The following is a 21,622-nucleotide window of genomic DNA, read 5'->3' as shown; positions in this document are numbered from 1 at the left end:
AATTTCAACAAAGACAAACAGAATTGGATACTTACAAAAGTTAAGAGTTGAATATAGTTAATATTCTAGACCAAAGGTAGGCAAACTTTTCCCCTAAGGGACCAGATAATAAATGTTTTAGGCTTTGCAGCCACATAGTGTCTTGCATATTTTTCTATTTTTTTGACAACTCTTTAAAAATGTAAAAAATATTAACTTGAAGTCTGTGGGTTGTTTTGGGCTCAGAGGCTACCAGTTTGCTGAGCCCCTGTTCTGGATTTATTTGCAGTGATCTTGCTAGGCAAAATGACCCAGTATTGATGAAGAAATTCTTTTCTTAATGCCTTTGCTAGTAGAATTGCAAACTCTAATACTGTTCAGATGACTTGGTTTTTTGAATAAAGTACTGAGAGTTAATATTTGTTATTTTAATTTTCAGATGGTGACCCTGATAACTATATTGCTTATTATCGGAGAGCTACTGTCTTCTTAGCTATGGGCAAGTCAAAAGCAGCACTTCCTGATTTAACTAAAGTGATTGAATTGAAGATGGATTTCACTGCAGTAAGTTCATCTAAATTTTCTTTAAAGGAAAATTTAAGGAAACTCGGAAGAGGTGATTTGTTTCTTAAGGTGAAGACTGGCATGCTAGGCATAGCTGGAGAATGTAGAAAGCCACTCTGATGTAGTGGACCGGGCAACAAGAGAAACTCAGTCCCTGGAATCAAAGGCCTGTGTGAAGGAGGCACAGTGGAGTGGGTACATTAGGTGATTTTTAGAATGTTGTTAGTGATGTTAGCCTTGTGGTTTAGAAGGATATCTGTGTGGAGGATGGAGTGTAGGGCAAGATGTGAGGCTGAGAAATGAGCTGATTAAGAGACTGTTGAACTAAGAGGCTGTCAGGTGGCTGATGACAGTTTCAATTAAGGGTGAAGTGGGAAGAATAAAGAAGAGGGTGTAGCTTAATTAAGCAGTGGTTTGTGATGAGAATACAGTGCTGAATGAGACAAGAGTCCTGCCCTGAACCAACACTCAAGCTTCAGAAGTGGAGGAATTTACGGTCTAACAGGATATCTTGACAATTGGCAGGTCACTGTAATAGCTTAAAATCATAGGACCCAATTATATTGTTTCAAAATTAATTTGGTAATTCACTTATTGTTTATGTCCTGCCATAATCCAGAAAGTATTCGAGATGATTGATTAGATATGGGTGAACATTTGGTTTGAAATATTACTATTATTTTAAGATGGAATTCACAAGTGTCAGATTTTTCTTTATTACTTTACCCAGCTAAGCATAACCTTCCACAGAGGTTAAGTACCTCATTTTCCTAGTATTATAGTACTTATTAGCTAGTTGAAGTGGCTTTAATCTTGCTTTTTATGTGTGTTGATGCATTTTACAGAGGATTAGGGAAATTTTTAAGTACTGTAAAAATATATAAGTTTTAGTAGAATATTGGTGTGGTTTCTGTCTTATGGTAGACATTGATCATCAGAGAGTTGGTATTCTTGGAAGAGATGGGATTATGTGCATTAGAAGAGGAATATCAGAGATGATTGATGGATGTTAAAAGGAAGAGGCATTGTTATTCTGGTTATAGTGGAATAAATATGTGCATTAAGAGTTAATTAAAAAAAAAACTATTTCCAGTGCTTTGATTGGTAAAGTAGTGGTAAAAAGTTATCATGCTGGCTTAAAGTACTTTTTAAGTGAGATATAACTCACATTTCATCAAATTCACCCTTTTTTTTAAAAGAATGTGACCATTTTTTAATATTTATTTATTTGGTTGCATCAGGTCTTAGTTGCGGCTCACCAGCTCCTTAGTTGGGGCACGTGGGCTCCTTAGTTGGGGCATGTGGGTTCCTTAGTTGCGGCAGGTGGGCTCCTTGGTTGCGGCAGGCATGCTCTTTAGTTGCGGCATGTTAACTCTTAGTTGCGGCATGCATATGGGATCTAGTTCCCCGACCAGGGTTCGAACCTGGGCCCCCTGCATTGGGAGCGTGGAGTCTTGTCCACTGCGCCACCGGGGAAGTCCCCTCGCCCTTTTTTAAAGTGTGCAATTCAGCAGTTTTTATTATATTCACAAGGTTCTGCAAACATCGTCATTATCTAGTTCCAGAGCGTTTTTATCACCCCCCACCCAAAGAAACCCTGTACCCGTTAGGAGTCACCTCCCATTTCTGTCCTAGCCCCTGGCACCTTCTGTCTTTATGGATTTGTCTGACTTGGATATTTCATATAAACGAAATCATACAATACGTCGCCTTTTGTGTCTGACTTCTTTCACTTAGCATAATGTTTTCAAGTTTCATCCATATTGTAGTATGTGTCAGTGGTTCATTCCTTTTTATGGCTGAATGATATTCCATTGTATGGACATATCACATTTGCTTATTGATTTATTAGTTGATGGGAATTTGGTTTGTTTCTACTATTTGGCTATTGCTATGAACATTTATGTCCAAGATTTTGTGAGGACACATGTTTTCTTTTTTGATATAGTAAAATGTATATTTAAAGGAAGCATACTTTAACAAAATTTATACACATTCATTGGTTCCAGGAATTATTCTCAGAGTGTGAAGTCAAATGGGCATAGGAAAATTTAATATTTCATTAGCTTATTTAGTTTTATTCTTTGTGTTTAAAGAAAATTTAGAAATTCATAGTACTCAGTATACTTTTTTTTGTTTTTCTAGGCAAGATTACAGAGAGGTCACTTGTTACTCAAACAAGGAAAACTTGATGAAGCAGAAGATGATTTTAAAAAAGTGGTAAGTTAAGTTCAATTTGTTTATGGCTCTGTGAAGATATTTTGAGTGAACATACTGAACTTATTTTTTTATATTAAGACATTTAATAATCATTTTATACCTGAAAGGGAAAATCATTTGATTTATGTGTGTAAGATCCATAGTTCCTGAATTAATATTTAGTGGCTGGCATCAAAGAATCATTTTAACAGATGGAAGGTAAAGTGTATGGAATAGATAAGTAATCCTAACTCAGTTTATATAGCTCATGTTCTGCCTTGTCCTCCATGAGAATCTAAAGATGTCAGCTGAGCTATTCTAAAAGTTGCCTGAGTGACTTGGGAAACCCTTTATTTGATTTGAAAGGAATAATGAAACAGATCTTAAAAGGAAATTTTGCAATCACCCACATGACTACTTTAAAAAGTATAGTGTTTTGGGTTTGTTGGGGGAAGTGTTACAGATTACAGGTAATTGAAGGGGTTATATCCTGAAAAAGGATTTGAAGAGAGACAGCTAGCTAATGTCTTTATGCCCTCATGGGACTTGTTTTAAGACCTGCTTTTTTGTTCCACATGGATTTGATTCTGGAGTGGTCTAGAAAAGGGTATGTCTATGTGTATATATATATATATATGTATCTCCCATTGTTCATTATTTGCATTTTTGTAGTTTATCAAAATGCTTAGTTACCGTGATGATAACCACTATGAAAATAAAACTAAAATTTTTAATGTTTTCATAACCTTTGTCATAATATTCAGACAGGTGCAGACAAATCCAGAATACATTAGAAGTTAACTGTATTGAATCAGAAACTATCTCATGGTCTTAATAAAGTTCGATGTCATTTTCTGTTTATCTAATCTACCTTGCTACGTGGGAACGTGTTAGAGAGGAGGCTGAAGGACAGGTGATGGGGAGGTAAAGTGCTGGAGTGACCTTTCCCTAGCCCCGGTCCTTTGTACCCAGCAATTTGTTAAATGGATGAGTGATAAAACATAAGAATGTATTTCCTTCTTTTAAACAAATACTTAAATCTATTACTTAGAATTCTTTTCCAGTTACAAAGGCTAGAGTAGCCTTTTAGAAATACCACAATTTAGAATAAAGCTTTATCACAAATTAGTCCTTACTGGGTATTGAATATATCCTTTTGGAAAAGTGTGGATATGTCTTGAGTTAATGTCTTTTCTGTCATCAATATTAAAACCTCTCGGAAATAAGAAGGGGACTTTCATGAAACTTTACACTTTTGATTGTCCTCTGAGAGTCGTGCTTCTGCTAGTGTGTTCTTAAAACCACCCTTGCTATTATTGTTATAGGATTCTTCCATGAGAATGTGCATCTGTATTGAATGATATTTTCCTTTTACTTGAAATCTTTATTGAGATAATTGTAGATGCCCATGTAATTGTAATTAATAATACATAGAGGTCCTGTGTACCCTTTACTCACTACCCAGTTTCTCCCAATGATAACATCTTTTAAAACTATATTATGGCATTACAGCCAGGATATTGACATTGATATAATCTACCAGTCTATTCAGATTCCTCAGTCTTACTAATATTCATTTCTCTATATGTATTTAATTCTATACACTTTTTCCTGTATCCATCACCACAGTCAAGATACTGAACAGTCCTCTTGCCACAAGGATCCCTTCTGTTGCCCTTTTATAACCACACCCACTCCCCTCCCATACTGCTTCAGCCCCTCATTCATAACTCCTGGCAACCACTAATTTGTTACTTGTTTCTTAAATTTTGACGTTTGAAAAATGTTACATATGTGGTCTCAAATGTTATGTAACCTTTTGGAATTTTCTTATTCAGCATAATTCCCTGGAGATTCACGCAGACTGTTGCATTATATATCACTTAGCTATTTCTTTTAATTGCTGAGTATTGCATGGTATGTGTGTGATGCATTTTATTCATCTGTTCATCAGTTGATAGACGTTTGGGTTATTTCCTCTCCTTTCCTGGCAAGGACTCAGTGAATGAAAAGCCACGGACTCTGTTTACTACAGCCCTCCCAACTTTCTTTTCCCCTCTATAAAAGTGCTCTCCTTCCCTTGCTGTCTGGGGAGTTGCACATAGCTTGCCATGGTCGCAGACCCCAAACTGCAGTTCTTTGCTGATCCCGAATAAATACAACTTTGCTGGAGAAATATTTGGCAATCTATTTGTTTTAGGTCAACATTTTGGGATCAGAGAAGACTCGCAGTGGCTCCAGAGCTGGCAAGCAAACAGGTGCATTATCCATAAATGAGCTCATTGTTGCTCACTGCTTTTCTCACTGACCCTGGAATTTGAAGGTACATCTTTCTCATTGATCCCAGCTCATGCCCTCTTTGCATTTGAAGCTCTCCAGGCTTTATTTGGGATCTGTTTTAAGGTTTCGTCTTACCGGTTAAGGCCTTGCTCTGTAAGAGAGTACTTATTTGGCATTTTGGTCTGATTTTCAGATCAGACTGTTTTATTGAAGCTGGCTAGCCTTCCGCGCATTCCTTCGGAGACAGGGGCTGTTTCTCCTGAACCAGTTTAGCGATCGGCCCATTGCTTTGGAATAGGGGCTGTTCTCTGGAAACTGGATGGAAAAAGCCTTTGGTCTGGCTCTTCCAACACCAAGCTACACCAAGCTATCTCCTTAGAATTGGCTGGTATTAGCTTGCAAGCTGTCTGAATTGAGCTGTTTGAGCTGTAAACTGCTTAAGCTGTTTGAAAATTGTTCCTTTACTCTAGGAAAAAAATCTCTGAGAAATGGGATCCCAATAAACAAATATTTTGAGGGTCCCCCCCATGTTTAAAAACTATGGTCCTTCCTCATGTGCATTTCTAACAAAATGGACCAACCTGACCAAAGACTGTTTAGAATACCAGTGGCCATTATGGAGAACTTTTGAAATCCAGAAATGAAAGGAATGCCTATTTCAGTTGGTATGTGGAGGCTTCCTAATGTTATCAGAAGCCTAAAATTGTTTCTCTGCAAAATAAGATTTTAAGATTAACTGAGGCACACAAATGATGAAAGAAAAATAAACTGGCTCCTGAAGCCTTAGGCTCTTCTTCCTTGGCTTTGAGGATCTGTTTATTAATTTTTCACAGTATGCATCGTTTGCAGGCTATTCCTATGGAATGTAGGCACAGGTCTGAAACGTGTGTATATGTTCTGCATGGTGTAGAACATTTGTTGATATTTGCATTAGAAAGAGTGAGAAAACATGTGTATTTGCTTGTATATTGATAAAAGCCTTTGGAAAGATATGCAAGAAACTGATAATATCCGTTACCTCTTGGAGGAGAACTGTAAAGTGACCTTGGGAAGTTCTTACCTTCTGAGGACCTCATTTTCCTCATTGTGAAGCATAGAAATTGAAGAGATGACATGGTCCAATCTTTATTGTTTGGTACCATAAAATGGTTTGAAAAGATAAATTTTATATTATGACTATATTTTATCTTTGCCAATTAAAGAATTCTTATATTTTATTTTTTGATGATCTGTGAATATAGATGATATATAATTTATTTTCTTTCTATGTTCTTAAGTGAGCTTTTTGTGGTATTTAAGAGAGTTTACCAGTCTATAAAGTCCATAAAGATTTCATCTTACTAATAACAATATACAGTCAGGTAGCTACACTCAGTTACAGATTTTACACCTTGGAATAGAAGTTTGAATATGCTTAATCTCTTTCTGGGCTACAATGAGAATTTCATATTTGTTAAGTGTACAGGTTACTCTGCTGCCAGAGGGTCTCCTGTAAACAGGGTTGCCTCAGGTCCATACTGGTTGTCGTAGTCCTGAAAAGGATCTTAGGTGGTTTAGTTTGTCTTCGAGCTATCAGTGACTCCTGTAACCAGTGCCTACGGTCATTTCTTAGTTCAGTGAGTGTTTTAGTGCATATTTGCAAGTCAGAGTGGTAGGGTTAGAGGGTTGCTGACAAAGAAAACTAGTCTCTTAGGATAGTGTATGATAAGTACTATGATTGAGCCTGTGGGAACATACCAGTAGAGTTACCTAACTGATCTGGGAGTTGGGGGTCTGGGGTCAAAAAGGGCTTTCCTAAAGGGGGAAGAGCATGCATTTATGATCTCACAGTTCATGGGGTCAGGAATTTGGACAGGGTTAGTTGGGTCTTCTGCTCTAGCATCTCTCACAGGCTACAAAGTGCCAGATGGGGCTGTAGTGTTATCTGAAGGCTTAGTTGGTGAAGGAATTGCTTCCAAACTCAGTTGGTTGTTGGCAGGATGAGTTTTTTTTTTTTTTAAGAGCATCAGCTTTATTGGTCATTTGTGCTTTGGAAATGTGTGTGAGTGAGAGTCCCCTGAGGAGGGGGCTGGGTCTCTGCCTGGTCACTGCTGGTTCCTCTTGAGCTGTTAGACTGACTTTGGTTTCTTCCAAGCTATTGACCAGAGGCTTCCCTCAATTCTTTCTTTCCTGGGCCTCTCCATAAAGCATCTCACTACCTGGCAGGCTTGCATCATCAAAGTGAGCAAGTGAGAAGGCAAGAGATTACCAGCAAGAGACAGAATGCCTGCAAGATGGAAGTCACAGTGTTTTGTACATAATCAGGGAAGTGACATCCTGTCACCTTTGTCATGTTCTGTTTGTTAAAAGGAGTTACCAGCTCTATCCCATACTCTAGGGGAGGGGATGACACAAAGGAATAAATTCCAGGGGGGTGCATCTCAGAAGTCAAACAACCTGCTGTTTTCACTTGAGGTACCAAATTAGGGGTGTATTTAGATTACAGTAGGGTAGATTAGAGGGCAACTTACCTCTTTCAAGTCCCCATCCCATAGTTATTACAGGGTTTTTGTTTTTTTATAACCATCTTTATAATTGAAGTACAGTTAATTTACAAAATTATGTTAGTTTCAGTTGTACAGCAAAGTGATTAAGTTATACATGTGTAAAATCTATTCTTTTTCAGATTCTTTTCCATTATAAATTATTACAAGATATTGAATATAGTTCCCTGTGCTATACAGTAGGTCCTTGTTGTCTATCTGTTTTATGTATAGTAGTGTGTGTATGTGAATACCGAACTCCTAATTTATCCCCCGCCCCCGCTATCCCCTTTGGTAGCCATAAGTTTGTTTTCTATGTCTGTGAGTCTATTTCTGTCTTCTAAATAAGTTCATTTGTATCATTTTTTTAGATTCCACATGTAAGTGGTATCATATGATATTTGTCTTTCTCTCTCTGACTTCACTTGGTATGATAACCTCTAGGTCCATCCATGTGGCTGCTGATGGCATTATTTCATTCTTTTTATGGCTGAGTAATATTCCATTGTGTGTGTGTGTGTGTGCGCGCGCGCGCGTGTGTATGTATATCTGCACACCACATTTTGTTTTTTGTTTTATTTTACATTTTTATTGCAGTATAGTTGCTTTACAGTGTTGTGTTTATACTGTACAGCAAAGTGAATCAGCTATACATATATCCCCTCTTTTTTGGATTTCCATCCTATTTAGGTCACCACAGAGCACTTAGTACAGTTCCCTGTGCTATACAGTAGGTTCTCATTAGTTATCTATTTTATTTTATTTATTTATTTTTAATATCTTTATTGAAGTATAATTGCTTTACAATGGTTTGTTAGTTTCTGCTGGATAACAAAGTGAATCAGCTATACATATACATATATCCCCATATCTCCTCCCTCTTGCATCTCCCTCCTGCCCTCCCTATCCCACCCCTCTAGGTGGACACAAAGCACCGAGCTCTGCGGCTGCTTCCCATTAGCTATCTGTTTTACATTTGGTAGTGTATATATGTCCATGCCACTCTCTCTCTTTGTCCCAGCTTACCCTTCCCACTCCCTGTGTCCTCAAGTCCATTCTCTACGTTCTGTGTCTTTATTCCTGTCCTGCCCCTAGGTTCTTCAGAATATATATATATTTTTTAAGATTCCATATATATGTGTTAGCATATGGTATTTGTTTTTCTCTTTCTGACTTACTTCACTCTCTATGACAGACAGTAGGTCCATCCACCTCACTACAAATAACTCAATTTCCTTTCTTTTTATGGCTCAGTAATATTCTGTTGTGTATATGTGCCACATCTTCTTTATCCATTCATCTGTTGATGGACACTTAGGTTGCTTCCATGACCTGGCTGTTGTAAATAGTGCTGCAATGAACATTGTGGTACATGACTCTTTTTGAATAATGGTTTACTCAGGGTATATGCCCAGTGGTGGAATTGCTGGGTCGTATGGTGGTTCTATTTTTAGTCTTTTAAGGAACCTCCATACTGTTCTCCACAGTGGCTGTATCAATTTACATTCCCACCAACAGTGCAAGCAGGTTCCCTTTTCTCCACACCCTCTCCAGCATTTATTGTTTGTAGATTTTTTGATGATGGCCATTCTGAGAGTGTGAGATGATATCTCATTGTAGTTTTGGTTTGCATTTCTCTAATGATTAATGATGCTGAGCATCCTTTCATGTGTTTGTTGGCAGTCTGTATATCTTCATAGGAGAAATGTCTATTTAGGTCTTCTGCCCATTTTTGGATTGGGTTGTTTGTTTTTTTGATATTGAGCTGCATGTGCTGCTTGTAAAGTTTGGAAATTAATCCTTTGTCAGTTGCCTCATTTGGAAATATTTTCTCCCATTCTGAGGGTTGTCTTCTCATCTTGTTTATTGTTTCCTTTGCTGTGCAAAAGCTTTTAAGTTTCATTAGGTCCCATTTGTTTATTTTTGTTTTTATTTCCATTTCTCTAGGCGGTGGGTCAAAAAGGATCTTGCTGTGATTTATGTCATAGAGTGTTCTGCCTATGTTTTCCTCTAAGAGTTTTATAGTGTCTGGCCTTACATTTAGGTCTTTAATCCATTTTGAGTTTATTTTTGTGTATGGTGTTAGGGAGTGTTCTAATTTCATTCTTTGACATGTAGCTGTCCAGTTTTCCCAGCACCACTTATTGAAGAGGCTGTCTTTTCTCCACTGTATATTCTTGCCTCCTTTATCAAAGATAAGGTGACCATAGGTGCATGGGTTTATCTCTGGACTTTCTATCCTGTTCCACTGATCTCTATTTCTGTTTTTGTGCCAGTACCATACTGTCTTGATTACTGTAGCTTTGTAGTATAGTCTGCAGTCTGGGAGCCTGATTCCTCCAGCTCCATATTTCTTTCTCAAGATTGCTTTGGGTATTCGTGGTCTTTTGTGTTTACATACAGATTGTGAGATTTTCTGTTCTAGTTCTGTGAAAAATGCCATTGGTAGTTTGATAGGGATTGCATTGAGTCTGTAGATTGCTTTGGGTAGTTTAGTCATTTTCAGAATGTTGATTCTTCCAATCCAAGGACATGGTATATCTCTCCATCTATTTGTATCATCTTTAATTTACTTTATCAGTGTCTTATAATTTTCTGCATACAGGTCTTTTGTCTCCTTTTGTAACTTTATTCCTAGATATTTTATTTTTTTTGTTGCAGTGGTCAGTGGGAGTGTTTTCTTAATTTCACTTTCAGAGTTTTCATCATTAGTGTATAGGAATGCCAGAGATTTCTGAGCATTAATTTTGTATCCTGATACTTTTACCAAATTCATTGATTAGCTCCAGTAGTTTTCTGGTAGCATCTTTAGGATTCTCTATGTATAGTATTGTGTCATCTGCAAACAGTGACAGCTTTACATCTTCTTTTCCTTGGATTCCTTTTATTTCTTTTTCTTCTCTGATTGCTGTGGCTAAAACTTCCAAAACTATGTTGAATAATAGTGGTGAGAGTGGGAAACCTTGTCTTGTTCCTGATCTTAGTGGAAATGGTTTCAGTTTTTCACCATTGAGGACGATGTTGGCTGTGGGTTTGTTGTATATGGCCTTTATTATGTTGAGGTAAGTTCCCTCTATGCCTACTTTCTGGAAGGTTTTAACATAAATGGGTGTTGGATTTTGTTGATAGCTTTCTCTGCATCTATTGAGATGATCATATGGTTTTTCTCCTTCAGTTGGTTAATATGGTGTATCACATTGCTTGATTTGCATATATTGAAGAATCCTTGCATTCCTGGGATAAACGCCACTTGATCATGGTGTATGATACTCTTAATGTGCTGTTGGATTCTGCTTGCCTGTAGTTTGTTGAGGATTTTTGCATCTATGTTCATCAGTGATATTGGCCTGTAGTTTTCTTTCTTTGTGACATCTTTGTTTGGTTTTGGTATCAGGGTGATGGTGGCCTCATAGAATGAGTTTGGCCCCGTAGAATGAGTTTCTTGCCTATATTTGGAAGAGTTTGAGAAGGATAGGTGTTAGCTCTTTTCTAAATGTTTGATAGAATTCGCCTGTGAAGCCGTCTGGTCCTGGGCTTTTGTTTGTTTGAAGATTTTTAATCACAGTTTCAATTTCAGTGCTTGTGATTGGTCTGTTCATATTTTCTATTTTTTCCTGGTTCAGTCTCATAAGGTTGTGCATTTCTAAGAATTTGTCCATTCCTTCCAGGTTGTCCATTTTATTGGCATAGAGTTGCTTGTAGTAATCTCTCATGATACTTGGTATTTCTGCAGTGTCAGTTGTTACTTCTCCTTTTTCATTTCTAATTCTATTGATTTAAGTCTTTTCCCTTTTTTTTCTTGATGAGTCTGGCTAATGGTTTATCAATTTTGTTTATCTTCTCAGAACCAGCCTTTAGTAGTATTGATCTTTGCTATCCTTTCCTTCATTTCTTTTTCACTTAATTCTGACCTGATGTTTATGATTTCTTTCCTTCTGTTAACTTGGGGGGCTTTTTGTTCTTCTTTCTCTAACTGCTTTAGATGTAAGGTTAGGCTTTTTTATTTCAGATGTTTCTTGTTTTTTGATACAGGTTTGTATTGCTATAAACTTCCCTCTTAGAACTGCTTTTGCTGCATCCCATAGGTTTTGGGTCATCATGTTTTCATTGTCATTTGTTTCTAGGTATTTTTTGATTTCCTCTTTGATTTCTTCAGTGATCTATTGGTTATTTAGTAGTGTATTGTTTAGCCTCCATGTGTTTGTATTTTTTACAGATTTTTTCCCTGTAATTGATATCTAGTCTCATAGCGTTGTAGTCAGATAAGATACTTGATACGATTCAATTTTCTTAAATTTACCAAGGCTTGATTTGTGACCCAAGATATGATCTATCCTGGAGAATATTCCATGAGCACTTGAGAAGAAAGTATAATCTGCAGTTTTTGGATGGAATGTCCTATAAATATCAGTTAAGTCCATCTTGTTTAATTTATCATTTAAGCTTGTGTGTCCTTATATATTTTCATTTTGGATGATCTGTCCCTTGATGAAAGTGGGGTGTTAGAAAGTTCCCTACTATGATTGTGTTATTGTTGATTTCCTCTTTTATGGCTGTTAGCATGTGCTTTAATGTATTGAGGTGCTCCTATGTTGGGCGCATAAATATTTACAGTTGTTATATCTTCTTCTTGGATTGACCCCTTGGTCATTATGTAGTGTCCTTTTTTGTCTCTTGTAATAGTCTTTATTTTAAAGTCTATTTTGTCTGATATGAGAATTGCTACTCCAGCTTTCTTTTGATTTCCATGGAGTATCATTTTCCGTCCCCTCACTTTCAGTCTATACGTGTCCCTAGGTCTGAAGCGGGTCTCTTGTAGACAGCGTATATATGGGTCTTATTTTTGTATCCGTTCAGCCAGTCTATGTCTTTTGGTTTGAGCATTTAATCCATTTACATTTAAGGTGCTTATCGATATGTATGTTCCTTGTACCATTTTCTTAATTGTTTTGGGTTTGTTATTGTAAGTCTTTTCCTTTTCTTGTGTTTCCTGCCTAGAGAAGTTCCTTTAGCATTTACTGTAGAGCTGGTTTGGTGGTGCTGAATTCTCTTAGCTTTTGCTTGTCTGTAAAGGTTTTAATTTCTCCGTCGAATCTGAATGAGATCCTTGCTGGGTAGAGTAATCTTGGTTGTAGGTTTTCCCCTTTCATCAGTTTAAATATGTCCTGCCACTCCCTTCTGGCTTCCAGAGTTTCTGCTGAAAGATCACCTGTTAACCTTACGGGGATTCCCGTGTATGATAATTGTTGCTTTTCTGTTGCTGCTTTTAATATTTTTTTGTGTGTTTAATTTTTGATAGTTTGATTAATATGTTTCTTGGCATGTTTCTCCTTGGATTTATCCTGTATGGGACTCTCTGCGCTTCCTGGACTTGATTGACTATTTCCTTACCCATATTATGGAAGTTTTCAACTATAATCTCTTCACATATTTTCTGAGTCCCTTTTTTTTCCCCTTCTTCTTCTGGGACCCCTATAATTGGAACATTGGTGTGTTTCTGTTGTCCCAGAGGTCTCTGAGTCTGTCCTCAATTCTTTTTATTCTTTTTTCTTTATTCTCCTCTAGTGGATAGTTATTTCCACTATTTTATCTTCCAGGTCACTCATCCATTTTTCAGCCTCAGTTATTCTGTTGATTCCTTCTAGAGAATTTTTAGTTTCATTTATTGTGTTGTTCTTCGTTGTTTGTTTGATCTTTAGTTCTTCTAGGTCCTTGTTAAACATTTCTTGTATTTTCTCCTTTCTATTTCCATGCTTTTGAATTATCTTTACTGTCATTACTCTGAATTCTTTTTCAGGTAGACTGCCTATTTCCTCTTCATTTGTTTGGTCTGGTGGGTTTTTACCCTGTTCCTTCATCTGCTGTGTATTTCTCTGTCTGCTCATTTTGTTTAACTTAATGTGTTTGGGGTCTCCTTTTTGCAGGCTGCAGGTTTGTAGTTCCTGTTGTATTTGGTTTTTGCTCCCAGTGGGTAAGGTTGGTTCAGTGGGTTGTGTAGGCTTTCTGCTGGAAGAGAGTGGTGCCTGTGTTCTGGTGGATGAGGCTGGATCTTGTCTTTCTGGTGAGCAGGACCATGTCCAGTGGTGTGTTTTGGGGTGTCTGTGAACTTACGATTTTAGGCGGCCTCTCTGTTAATGGTTGGCTTGTGTTCCTGTCTTGCTAGTTGTTCGGCATAGGGTGTCCAGCACTGTAGCTTGCTGGTCGTTGAGTGGAGCTGGGTTTTAGCGTTGAGACGGAGATCTCTGGGAGAGCTTTCGCCGTTTGGTGTTAACGTGGGGTTGGGAGGTCTCTTGGGGACCAGTGTCTTGAACTCAGCTCTCCCACCTCAGAGGCTCACGCCTGACACCTGGCCAGAGCACCAAGACCCTGTCAGCCACACGGCTCAGAAGAAAAGGGAAAAAAAGAAAGGAAGAAAGAAAAAATAAAATAAAGGTATTAAAATAGAAAAAATTAATAAAAATTAAAACATAAAATGTAATAAAAAAAATAAAAAGAAGTGACCAACGAAACCAACAAACAAATCTACCAAAGATAACAAGTGCTAAAAACTATACTAAAAAAACCCCAAACAACAACAACTAAAAACGGACAGTCAGAACCCTATGACAAATGGCAAAAGCAAAGCTATACAGAGAAAATCACACAAAGAAGCATACCCATACACACTCACAAAAAGAGAAAAAGGGAAAAAAAATGTATATTTAAAAAAAGGAAGAGAGCAACCAAATCAATAAACATATCTACCAATGATAATAAGCTCTAAATACTAAATAAGATAAACATAAAACCAGAAACCAAATAGATGCAGAAAGCAAACCCGTAGTCTACAGTTGCTCCCAAAGTCCACCGCCTCAATTTTGGGATGATTTGTTGTTCATTCAGGTATTCCACAGGTGCAGGGTACGTCAAGTTGATTGTGGAGATGTAATCCACTGCTCCTGAGGCTCCATGGAGAGATTTCCCTTTCTCTTCTTTGTTGCCACAGCTCCTGGGGTTCAGCTCTCTATTTGGCCCCGCCTCTGCGTGTAGGTCGCCTGAGGGTGTTTGTTCCCCACCCAGACAGGATGGGGTTAAAATAGTGGTTGATTAGGGGGCTCTGGCTCACTCAGGCCGAGGCGGGCAGGGAGGGATACGGAATGCGGGGCAAGCCTGCAGCAACAGAGGCCAGAGTGACGTTGCACCAGCCTGAGGCGCACCATGTGTTCTCCCGGGGAAGTTGTCCCTGGATCACGGGACCCTGGCAGTGGCGGGCCGCACAGGCTACCGAGACGGGAGGTGTGGATAGTGACCTGTGCTTCACACAGGCTTCTTGGTGGCGGCAGCAGCAGCCTTAGCATTTCATGCCTGTCTCTGGGGTCCGTGCTGGTAGCTGCAGCTCACGCCCGTCTCTGGAGCTCGTTTAGGTGGTGCTCTGAATCCACTCGCCTTGTGCACCCTGAAACAGTGGTCTCTTGCCTGTTAGGCAGGTCCAGACTTTTTCCCGGACTCCCTCCCTGCTAGCTGTGGCACACTAGCCCCCTTCAGGCTGTGTTCATGCAGCCACCCCCAGTCCTCTCTCTGGGATCTGACCTCTGAAGCCCGAGCCTCAGCTCCCAGCCCCCGCCCGCCCCAGCAGGTGAGCAGACAAGCCTCTCAGGCTGGTGAGTGCTAGTTGGCACCAGTCCTCTGTGCAGGAATCTCTCCGCTTTGCCCTCTGCACCCCTGTTGCTCTGCTCTCCTCCGTAGCTCCGAAGCTTCCCCCTGCCCTCCTCCCGTCTCTGCCACTGAAGGGTCTTCCTAGTGTGTGGAAACTTTTCCTCCACAGCTCCCTCTCAGAGGTGCAGGTCTCGTTCCTATTCTTTTGTCTCTGTTTTTTCTTTTTTCTTTTGCCCTACCCAGGTACGTGGGGAGTTTCTTGCCTTTTGGGAAGTCTGAGGTCTTCTGCCAGTGTTCAGTAGGTGTTCTGTAGGAGTTGTTCCACATGTAGGTATAGTTTTGATGTATTTGTGGGGAGGAAGGTGATCTCTATGTCTTACTCCTCAGCCATATTGAAGGTGTCCCCTAGTTACCTATTTTATACACAGTATCAATAGTGTATATATGTCAATCCCAATTTGCCAATTCACCCCCCCCCTTCCCCCTTGGTACCCATACATTTGTTCTCTATATCTTTGTCTCTATTTCTGCTTTGTAAATAAGATCGTCTATACCAATTATTTCAGATTCCACATATATGCATTAATATATGATACTCATTTTTCTCTTTCTGACTTACTTCACTCTGTAAGACAGTCTCTAGGTCCTTCCACGTCTCTACAAATGACCCAATTTCAGTCCTTTTAATGGCTGAGTAATATTCTTTGTGTGTGTGTGTGTGTGTATCTCCACACCACATCTTTTTTATCCATTCATCTGCTGAGGGACATTTAGGTTGCTTCCATTTCTTGGCTATTATAAATAGTGCTGCTGTGGATATTTGGATGCATGTATCTTGTCGAGTAGCGTTTTCTCTGGGTATATGCCCAGGAGTGGGATTGCAGGATCATGTGATAACTCTGTTTTTAGTTTTTTAAGGAACCTCCATACTGTTCTTCATAGTGGGCTGCACCAATTTGCATCCCCACCAACTTTGTAGGAGGATTCCTTTTTCTCCACACCCTCTCCAGCATTTATTATTTGTAGGCTTCTTAATGTTGGCCATTCTGACTGGTGTGAAGTGATACCTTATTGTAGTTTTGGTTTGCATTTCTTTAATAATTAGTGATGTTGAGCATCCTTTCATGTGCCTGTTGAGCATCTGTATGTCTTCTTGGGAGAAATGTCTGTTTAGGCCTTCTGCCCATTTTTCATTGGGTTGTTTGGTTTTTTTCATATTAAGCTGTATGAACTGTCTGTATATTTTAGAAATTAATACCCTGTCTGTAGCATCATTTGCAAATATTTTCCTCCAGTCTGCTGGTTGTCTTTTCATTTTGTTTGTGGTTTCCTTTGCTGTGCAAAATCTTTTAAGTTTAATTGAGCTCCTTTTGTTTATTTTTGTTTTTATTACCATTACTCTGGGAGATGGATCCAAGAAGTATTGCTGGAATTTATGTCAAGGAGTGTTTTGCCTCCATTTTCCTCCAGGAGTTTTATAGTATCTGGTCTCACATTTAGGTCTTTAATCCATTTTGAGTTTATTTTTGTATTTAGTGTTAGGGAATGTTCTAATTTCAGTCTTTTACATGTAGCTGTCCAGTTTTCCCAGCACCACTTATTGAAGAGGCTGTCTTTTCTCCATTGTATATTCTTGCCTCCTTTGTTGTAGATTAATTGACCATAAGTGCATGGGTTTATTTCTGGGCTTTCTATCTAGTTCCATTGATCTATATTTCTGTTTTTTGTGCCAGTACCACACTGTTTTAATTACTGTAGTTTTTTAATATAGTCTGAAGTTAGGGAGTGTGATTCCTCCAGCTCCGTTCTCTCTCAAGATTGTTTTGGTTATTCGAGGTTTTTTGTGTTTCTATACAAATTAAAAAAATTTTTGTTCTAGTTCTGTGAAAAATGCCATTGGTAATTTGATAGGGGTTGCACTGAATCTGTAGATTGCCTTGGGTTCTATGGTTGTTTTAACCATGTTAATTCTTCCAGTCCAAGAACATGGTGTATATTTCCATCTATGTCGTCTTCAGTTTCTTTCATTAACATCTTAGAGTTCTCAGAGTACAGGTCTGTTGCCTCTTTAGGTAGGGTTATTCCTAGATATTTTATTCTTTTTGATGTGATAGTTAATGGGATTGTTTCCTTAATTTCTGTTTCTGATATTTCATTGCTAGTATATAGAAATTCAACAGATTTATTTATATTAATCTTGTATCCAGTAACTTTACCAAATTCATTGATGAGCTCTAGTAGTTTTCTGGTAGCATCTGTAGGATTTTCTATGTATAGCCTCATGTTGTCTGCAAACAGTGACAGTTTTACTTCTTCTTTTCCATTTTGGATTCCTTCTATTTGTTTTTCTTCTCTGACTGCTGTGGCTAGGACTTGAATAAAAGTGGTGAGAGTGGACATCCTTGTCTTGTTCCTGATCTGAGAGGAAACGCTTTCAGCTTTTCACCATTGCGTGTGATGTTGGCTGTGGGTTTGTCATGTGTGACCTTTATTATGTTGAGGTATGTTCCCTCTATGCCCACTTTCTGAAGAGTTTTTTTAATCACAAGTGGATGTTGAATTTTATCAAGTCTTTTCTGTATCTATTGAGATGATCATATAGTTTTTATTCTTTAACTTGTCAATGTGGTATATTGTGTTGATTTGCAGATGTTGAAAACTCCTTGCATCCCTGGAATAAACCCCACTTGATCATGGTGTATGAGCCTTTCAGTGTGTTGCTGAAATCAGTTTGCTAGCATTTTGTGGACGATTTTTGCATCTATGTTCATTATTATGATTTTTTTCCCAAAAGATAGTGACTATGGTTAATAAGAAATAAAGTACTGTTACAGATAGAGGTTTGGCTGAAAGAGTCAGAAATGTAAAGCACCAAAGAAAAGAAGGGATATCAAGAAACATGACAAAAGGAGGGAGGGAAATATCAGTAGGGTTCACTCTCCACGGGTAAGTATCCCAGAACATGAGAGGGCAGTTGGGAGGAGTCAGCAACCTTGGGATAAGAGTGAAAAGCTTCATCTCACTTAACCCTCTTTGAAACTCTCCTGAGTTATATGCCCTTAGTTTGTTCCTCAGACTCCTTTCTTACCTCCCTGGAAGAATCTCCCCCTCTTCTCCTTTTCCCTCCCAACCCCAAAGAAGCCCAGATGACCAGAGCTCACTCCTTCTTTCCCATTCCCATTATTTGACCATGGAGTGAGGCTGAGCCCTCCATTCTCACCCTCGAGGTTTAGGGCCTTCTCCTCCCTCACCTTCCTACAAGAAAGATTGTGTTGAAGAGAATAGACTGTAAAAGTTTGGGAGAGAAAAGATGCAAATTCCATCCAGAAGAGGCAGTCTCTAATACATTCTGTCCAAAAGGGGGCAGTAGTGTACATATAGGAAACAACTTACCAATATATATGCTCCCCTCTATGTCCGCTGCAGCATTATTTACAATAGCCAAGATATGGAAACAACCTAAGTGTCCATTGATGGATGAACAAATAAGATGTAGGGGCTTCCCTGGTGGCGCAGTGGTTGAGAGTTCGCCTGCCAATGCAGGGGACACGGGTTTGTGCCCCGGTCTGGGAAGATCCCATATGCCACGGAGCGGCTAGGCCCATGAGCCATGGCCACTGAGCCTGCGCGTCCGGAGCCTGTGCTCCACAACGGGAGGGGCCACAACAGTGAGAGGCCTGTGTACTGCAAAAAAATAAAAAATAAAAAAAAAATAAGGTGTAGTATGTATATGCAGTGGAATACTATTCAGCTATAAAAAAAGAAATCCTTCCATTTGTGACAATATGGATGGATCTTGAGTGTATTAGGCTAAGTAAAATAACTCAGATGGAGAAAGACAAATACTGTATGATTTCACTCATGTGGAATCTAAAAAGACAAACAAATGAACAAACAAAATGAAATTTATTCATAGTTGCAGAGAATAGATTAGTGGTTACTGGAGGGGACGGGGGTTGGGAGTTGGGTATAATGGGTGAAGGGGGTCAGCTGTATAATGATGAATGGTAACTAGACTTGTGGGAGTGATCACTTCGTAGTGTATACAGATGTTGAATTATAATGCTGGATACCTGACACATCATCATCATCATCATCATCATCATCATCATCATCATCATCATCATCATCATCATCATCATGATGGAAACAAGTTACCACTAAACATCTACTTTTACCCAGAGCAAAGTGACAGCACATATACACTTATACTCCTTCCAGCGTGGTTTATTAAAAATATTCAAGACTACCCCGAGGATGCTAAAACAAAGACAGGTATTCCATAGCCCAAAGTAGCTTCCTTCAACTTGTAAATTCAGTCATGCAGGGAAAATCCTCCTCCATAGTGAGCTAAGGTTGCCATTTCCCAGTGACCTATGAATGCTTGGAGTCCTAGCCATTCCTTCAAAAGCCAAAGATTAAACAGACAGAAAAGAATACCTAAAATATCCAGAAAACAAAATGGAGAAATACAGTCCCTTCACCAAGAACTAATATTCCTAAGTTTTCTCATTCGGAGTATTCTCTTCTACCAGGTAGCTACTGGGGGTGTTTTTAAAACATGGGTCCACTGAAGGGGAAGCAGTGTGATCGGTCAACCGAAGGGGAGGTATTTCTAGAAATAACCTGCCGGTGTCTGTACTTCACCCAAAACGGGAGCCCATTAACTACAATTCCCATCTTAGTAGGAATATTAGATTTCAGGAATTATCACATAGAAACTAATCTTAAAGAAAAATCTTTCCAAAAAATCAGTAGCTTTTTATTTATTTATTTTATTTATTTATTTTTTGCGGTACGCGGGCCTCTCACTGTTGTGGCCTCTCCCGTTGCAGAGCACAGGGCGCGCGGCCCATCGGCCATGGCTCACGGGCCTAGCCGCTCTGCGGCATGTGAGATCTTCCCGGACTGGGGCACGAACCCGTGTCCCCTGCATTGGCAGGCGGACTCTCAACAACTGTGCCACTAGGGAAGCCCAAAATCAGTAGCTTTTTAATGTAGGCACCCAATTTTTCTGTGCCGTTAGGCTTAAGATTTTTCCATCTGGAGGAAGAAATTGTTAAGAGTTGACTGTGCGTATGAGGCCAACCTGGGGGCAGGAATGAACTGTAAGCAGACACAAGGGATTTTATTGAGGTGGCAGAAATGGTCTAAAACTGTGATAATGGTTGCATACTTTGTAAGTTTATTAAAAATCATGAAATTGCACAGTCAAAATGAGTGAATTTTATGGTATATAAAGTATACCTTGATAAAGATGTTTAATAAAAGAGTCAATGTGTGAACCTCCTAAAATCATGTCATAAGCCTTTTAAATAAGATATTACTCTCTTATTTTTCCCAGTAAAGTCTTCCTTTCTTATTATACCTCAAACCCTCTGGTATCAAATCTTTTTTATCTTATAACCTCTAAAAAACTGCCCTCTCCTTCAGTTTCCCTATGCTCTTCATTATTGTGATAAAATTATTTTATACTTAAAAATAAATACGAAATATAATTAGAAGGCAAAACACATAAAACTCAAGTTTTTCTGCAGAGCTATATATAAGAAAGTGAGAAAGGTGCTTTTCTTCATTCTTCTCTACCTTTTCACATTCCTAAATATATTTGCTTCCTGGGAAGTTTTGGCGACCCAGCTGTTTTGACTCTAGCTCCACTGCTTGCTCTCGTGCACCGTATTGGTGGGAATAAGGATGCCTTTGCTGCTGCTTCCCACAGTGATCAGCACCAGGGGACGAGTCATTGGAGAAGCCAGTTGTGCCAGTGTCTCCTTACCCCTTTCCCCCAATGAACTTGAGTGTTTGGAAGGGTCAGATCATTGTATATTATGGTTGTTACACTCAAAAGATTGAAAACCCTGTTTAATTTCTTATTATTGTTATAGCTCAAATCAAATCCAAGTGAAAATGAAGAAAAAGAAGCCCAGTCCCAACTTATCAAATCTGATGAAATGCAGCATTTGCGTTCACAAGCACTTGATGCTTTTGAAAGCTCAGATTATATTGCTGCTATAACCTTCCTTGATAAGGTTTTAGAGGTAAGTTTTTTTTTGCTCTTGCAGCTGACATGCCTAACACTTACTGCTTTTTACTATAAGGTATGTGTATATACTTTGACATGTTATATACCACAAAAAACCTAGATAGCATAAAATCAGATTGACCCTGGGGTTTTCAGCTCCTAATTGAAAGATGGTGTTTATACAGAACAAAATTTGGGACTGAAATTTTCAGTAAATATACTGAAGGTGCTATGGAGTGGGAGTTGCATATTTTTGTACATTGCCTGCTTTGCTGTTTTCTGTTTGATTTTGCATTTTGAGGGGGCAGGGCAAGAAAACTCTAGGGGTTAGTTAATGGGGTAAAAGATGAAAGAGTTGGTTAAAGAAAAAGGAAAAATGATGTTTGGGAGGAAAGATGAGTGTTTAGAGTGAGAAGTTTCT

At 38.8% G+C, this 21,622-nt stretch overlaps 1 protein-coding gene across 2 annotated transcripts in view; it reads left to right on the top strand.

Moving 5' to 3' along the window:
* DNAJC3 (DnaJ heat shock protein family (Hsp40) member C3) overlaps positions 1-21,622 on the top strand; it is an 86,771-nt gene that overhangs the window by 28,195 nt on the left and 36,954 nt on the right. For both annotated transcript variants that reach the window (XM_004273652.4, XM_033435122.2), the window contains exons 3-5: positions 419-543; positions 2,689-2,763; positions 21,065-21,217. In XM_004273652.4, the coding sequence (XP_004273700.1) occupies positions 419-543; positions 2,689-2,763; positions 21,065-21,217 (353 nt within the window). The remainder of the gene's footprint in view (positions 1-418; positions 544-2,688; positions 2,764-21,064; positions 21,218-21,622) is intronic.

This window comes from Orcinus orca, chromosome 18, assembly GCF_937001465.1.
Source record: "Orcinus orca chromosome 18, mOrcOrc1.1, whole genome shotgun sequence".
NCBI classification, from domain to species: Eukaryota; Metazoa; Chordata; class Mammalia; order Artiodactyla; family Delphinidae; genus Orcinus; species Orcinus orca.
This window is presented reverse-complemented; position numbering and strand designations above follow the sequence as displayed.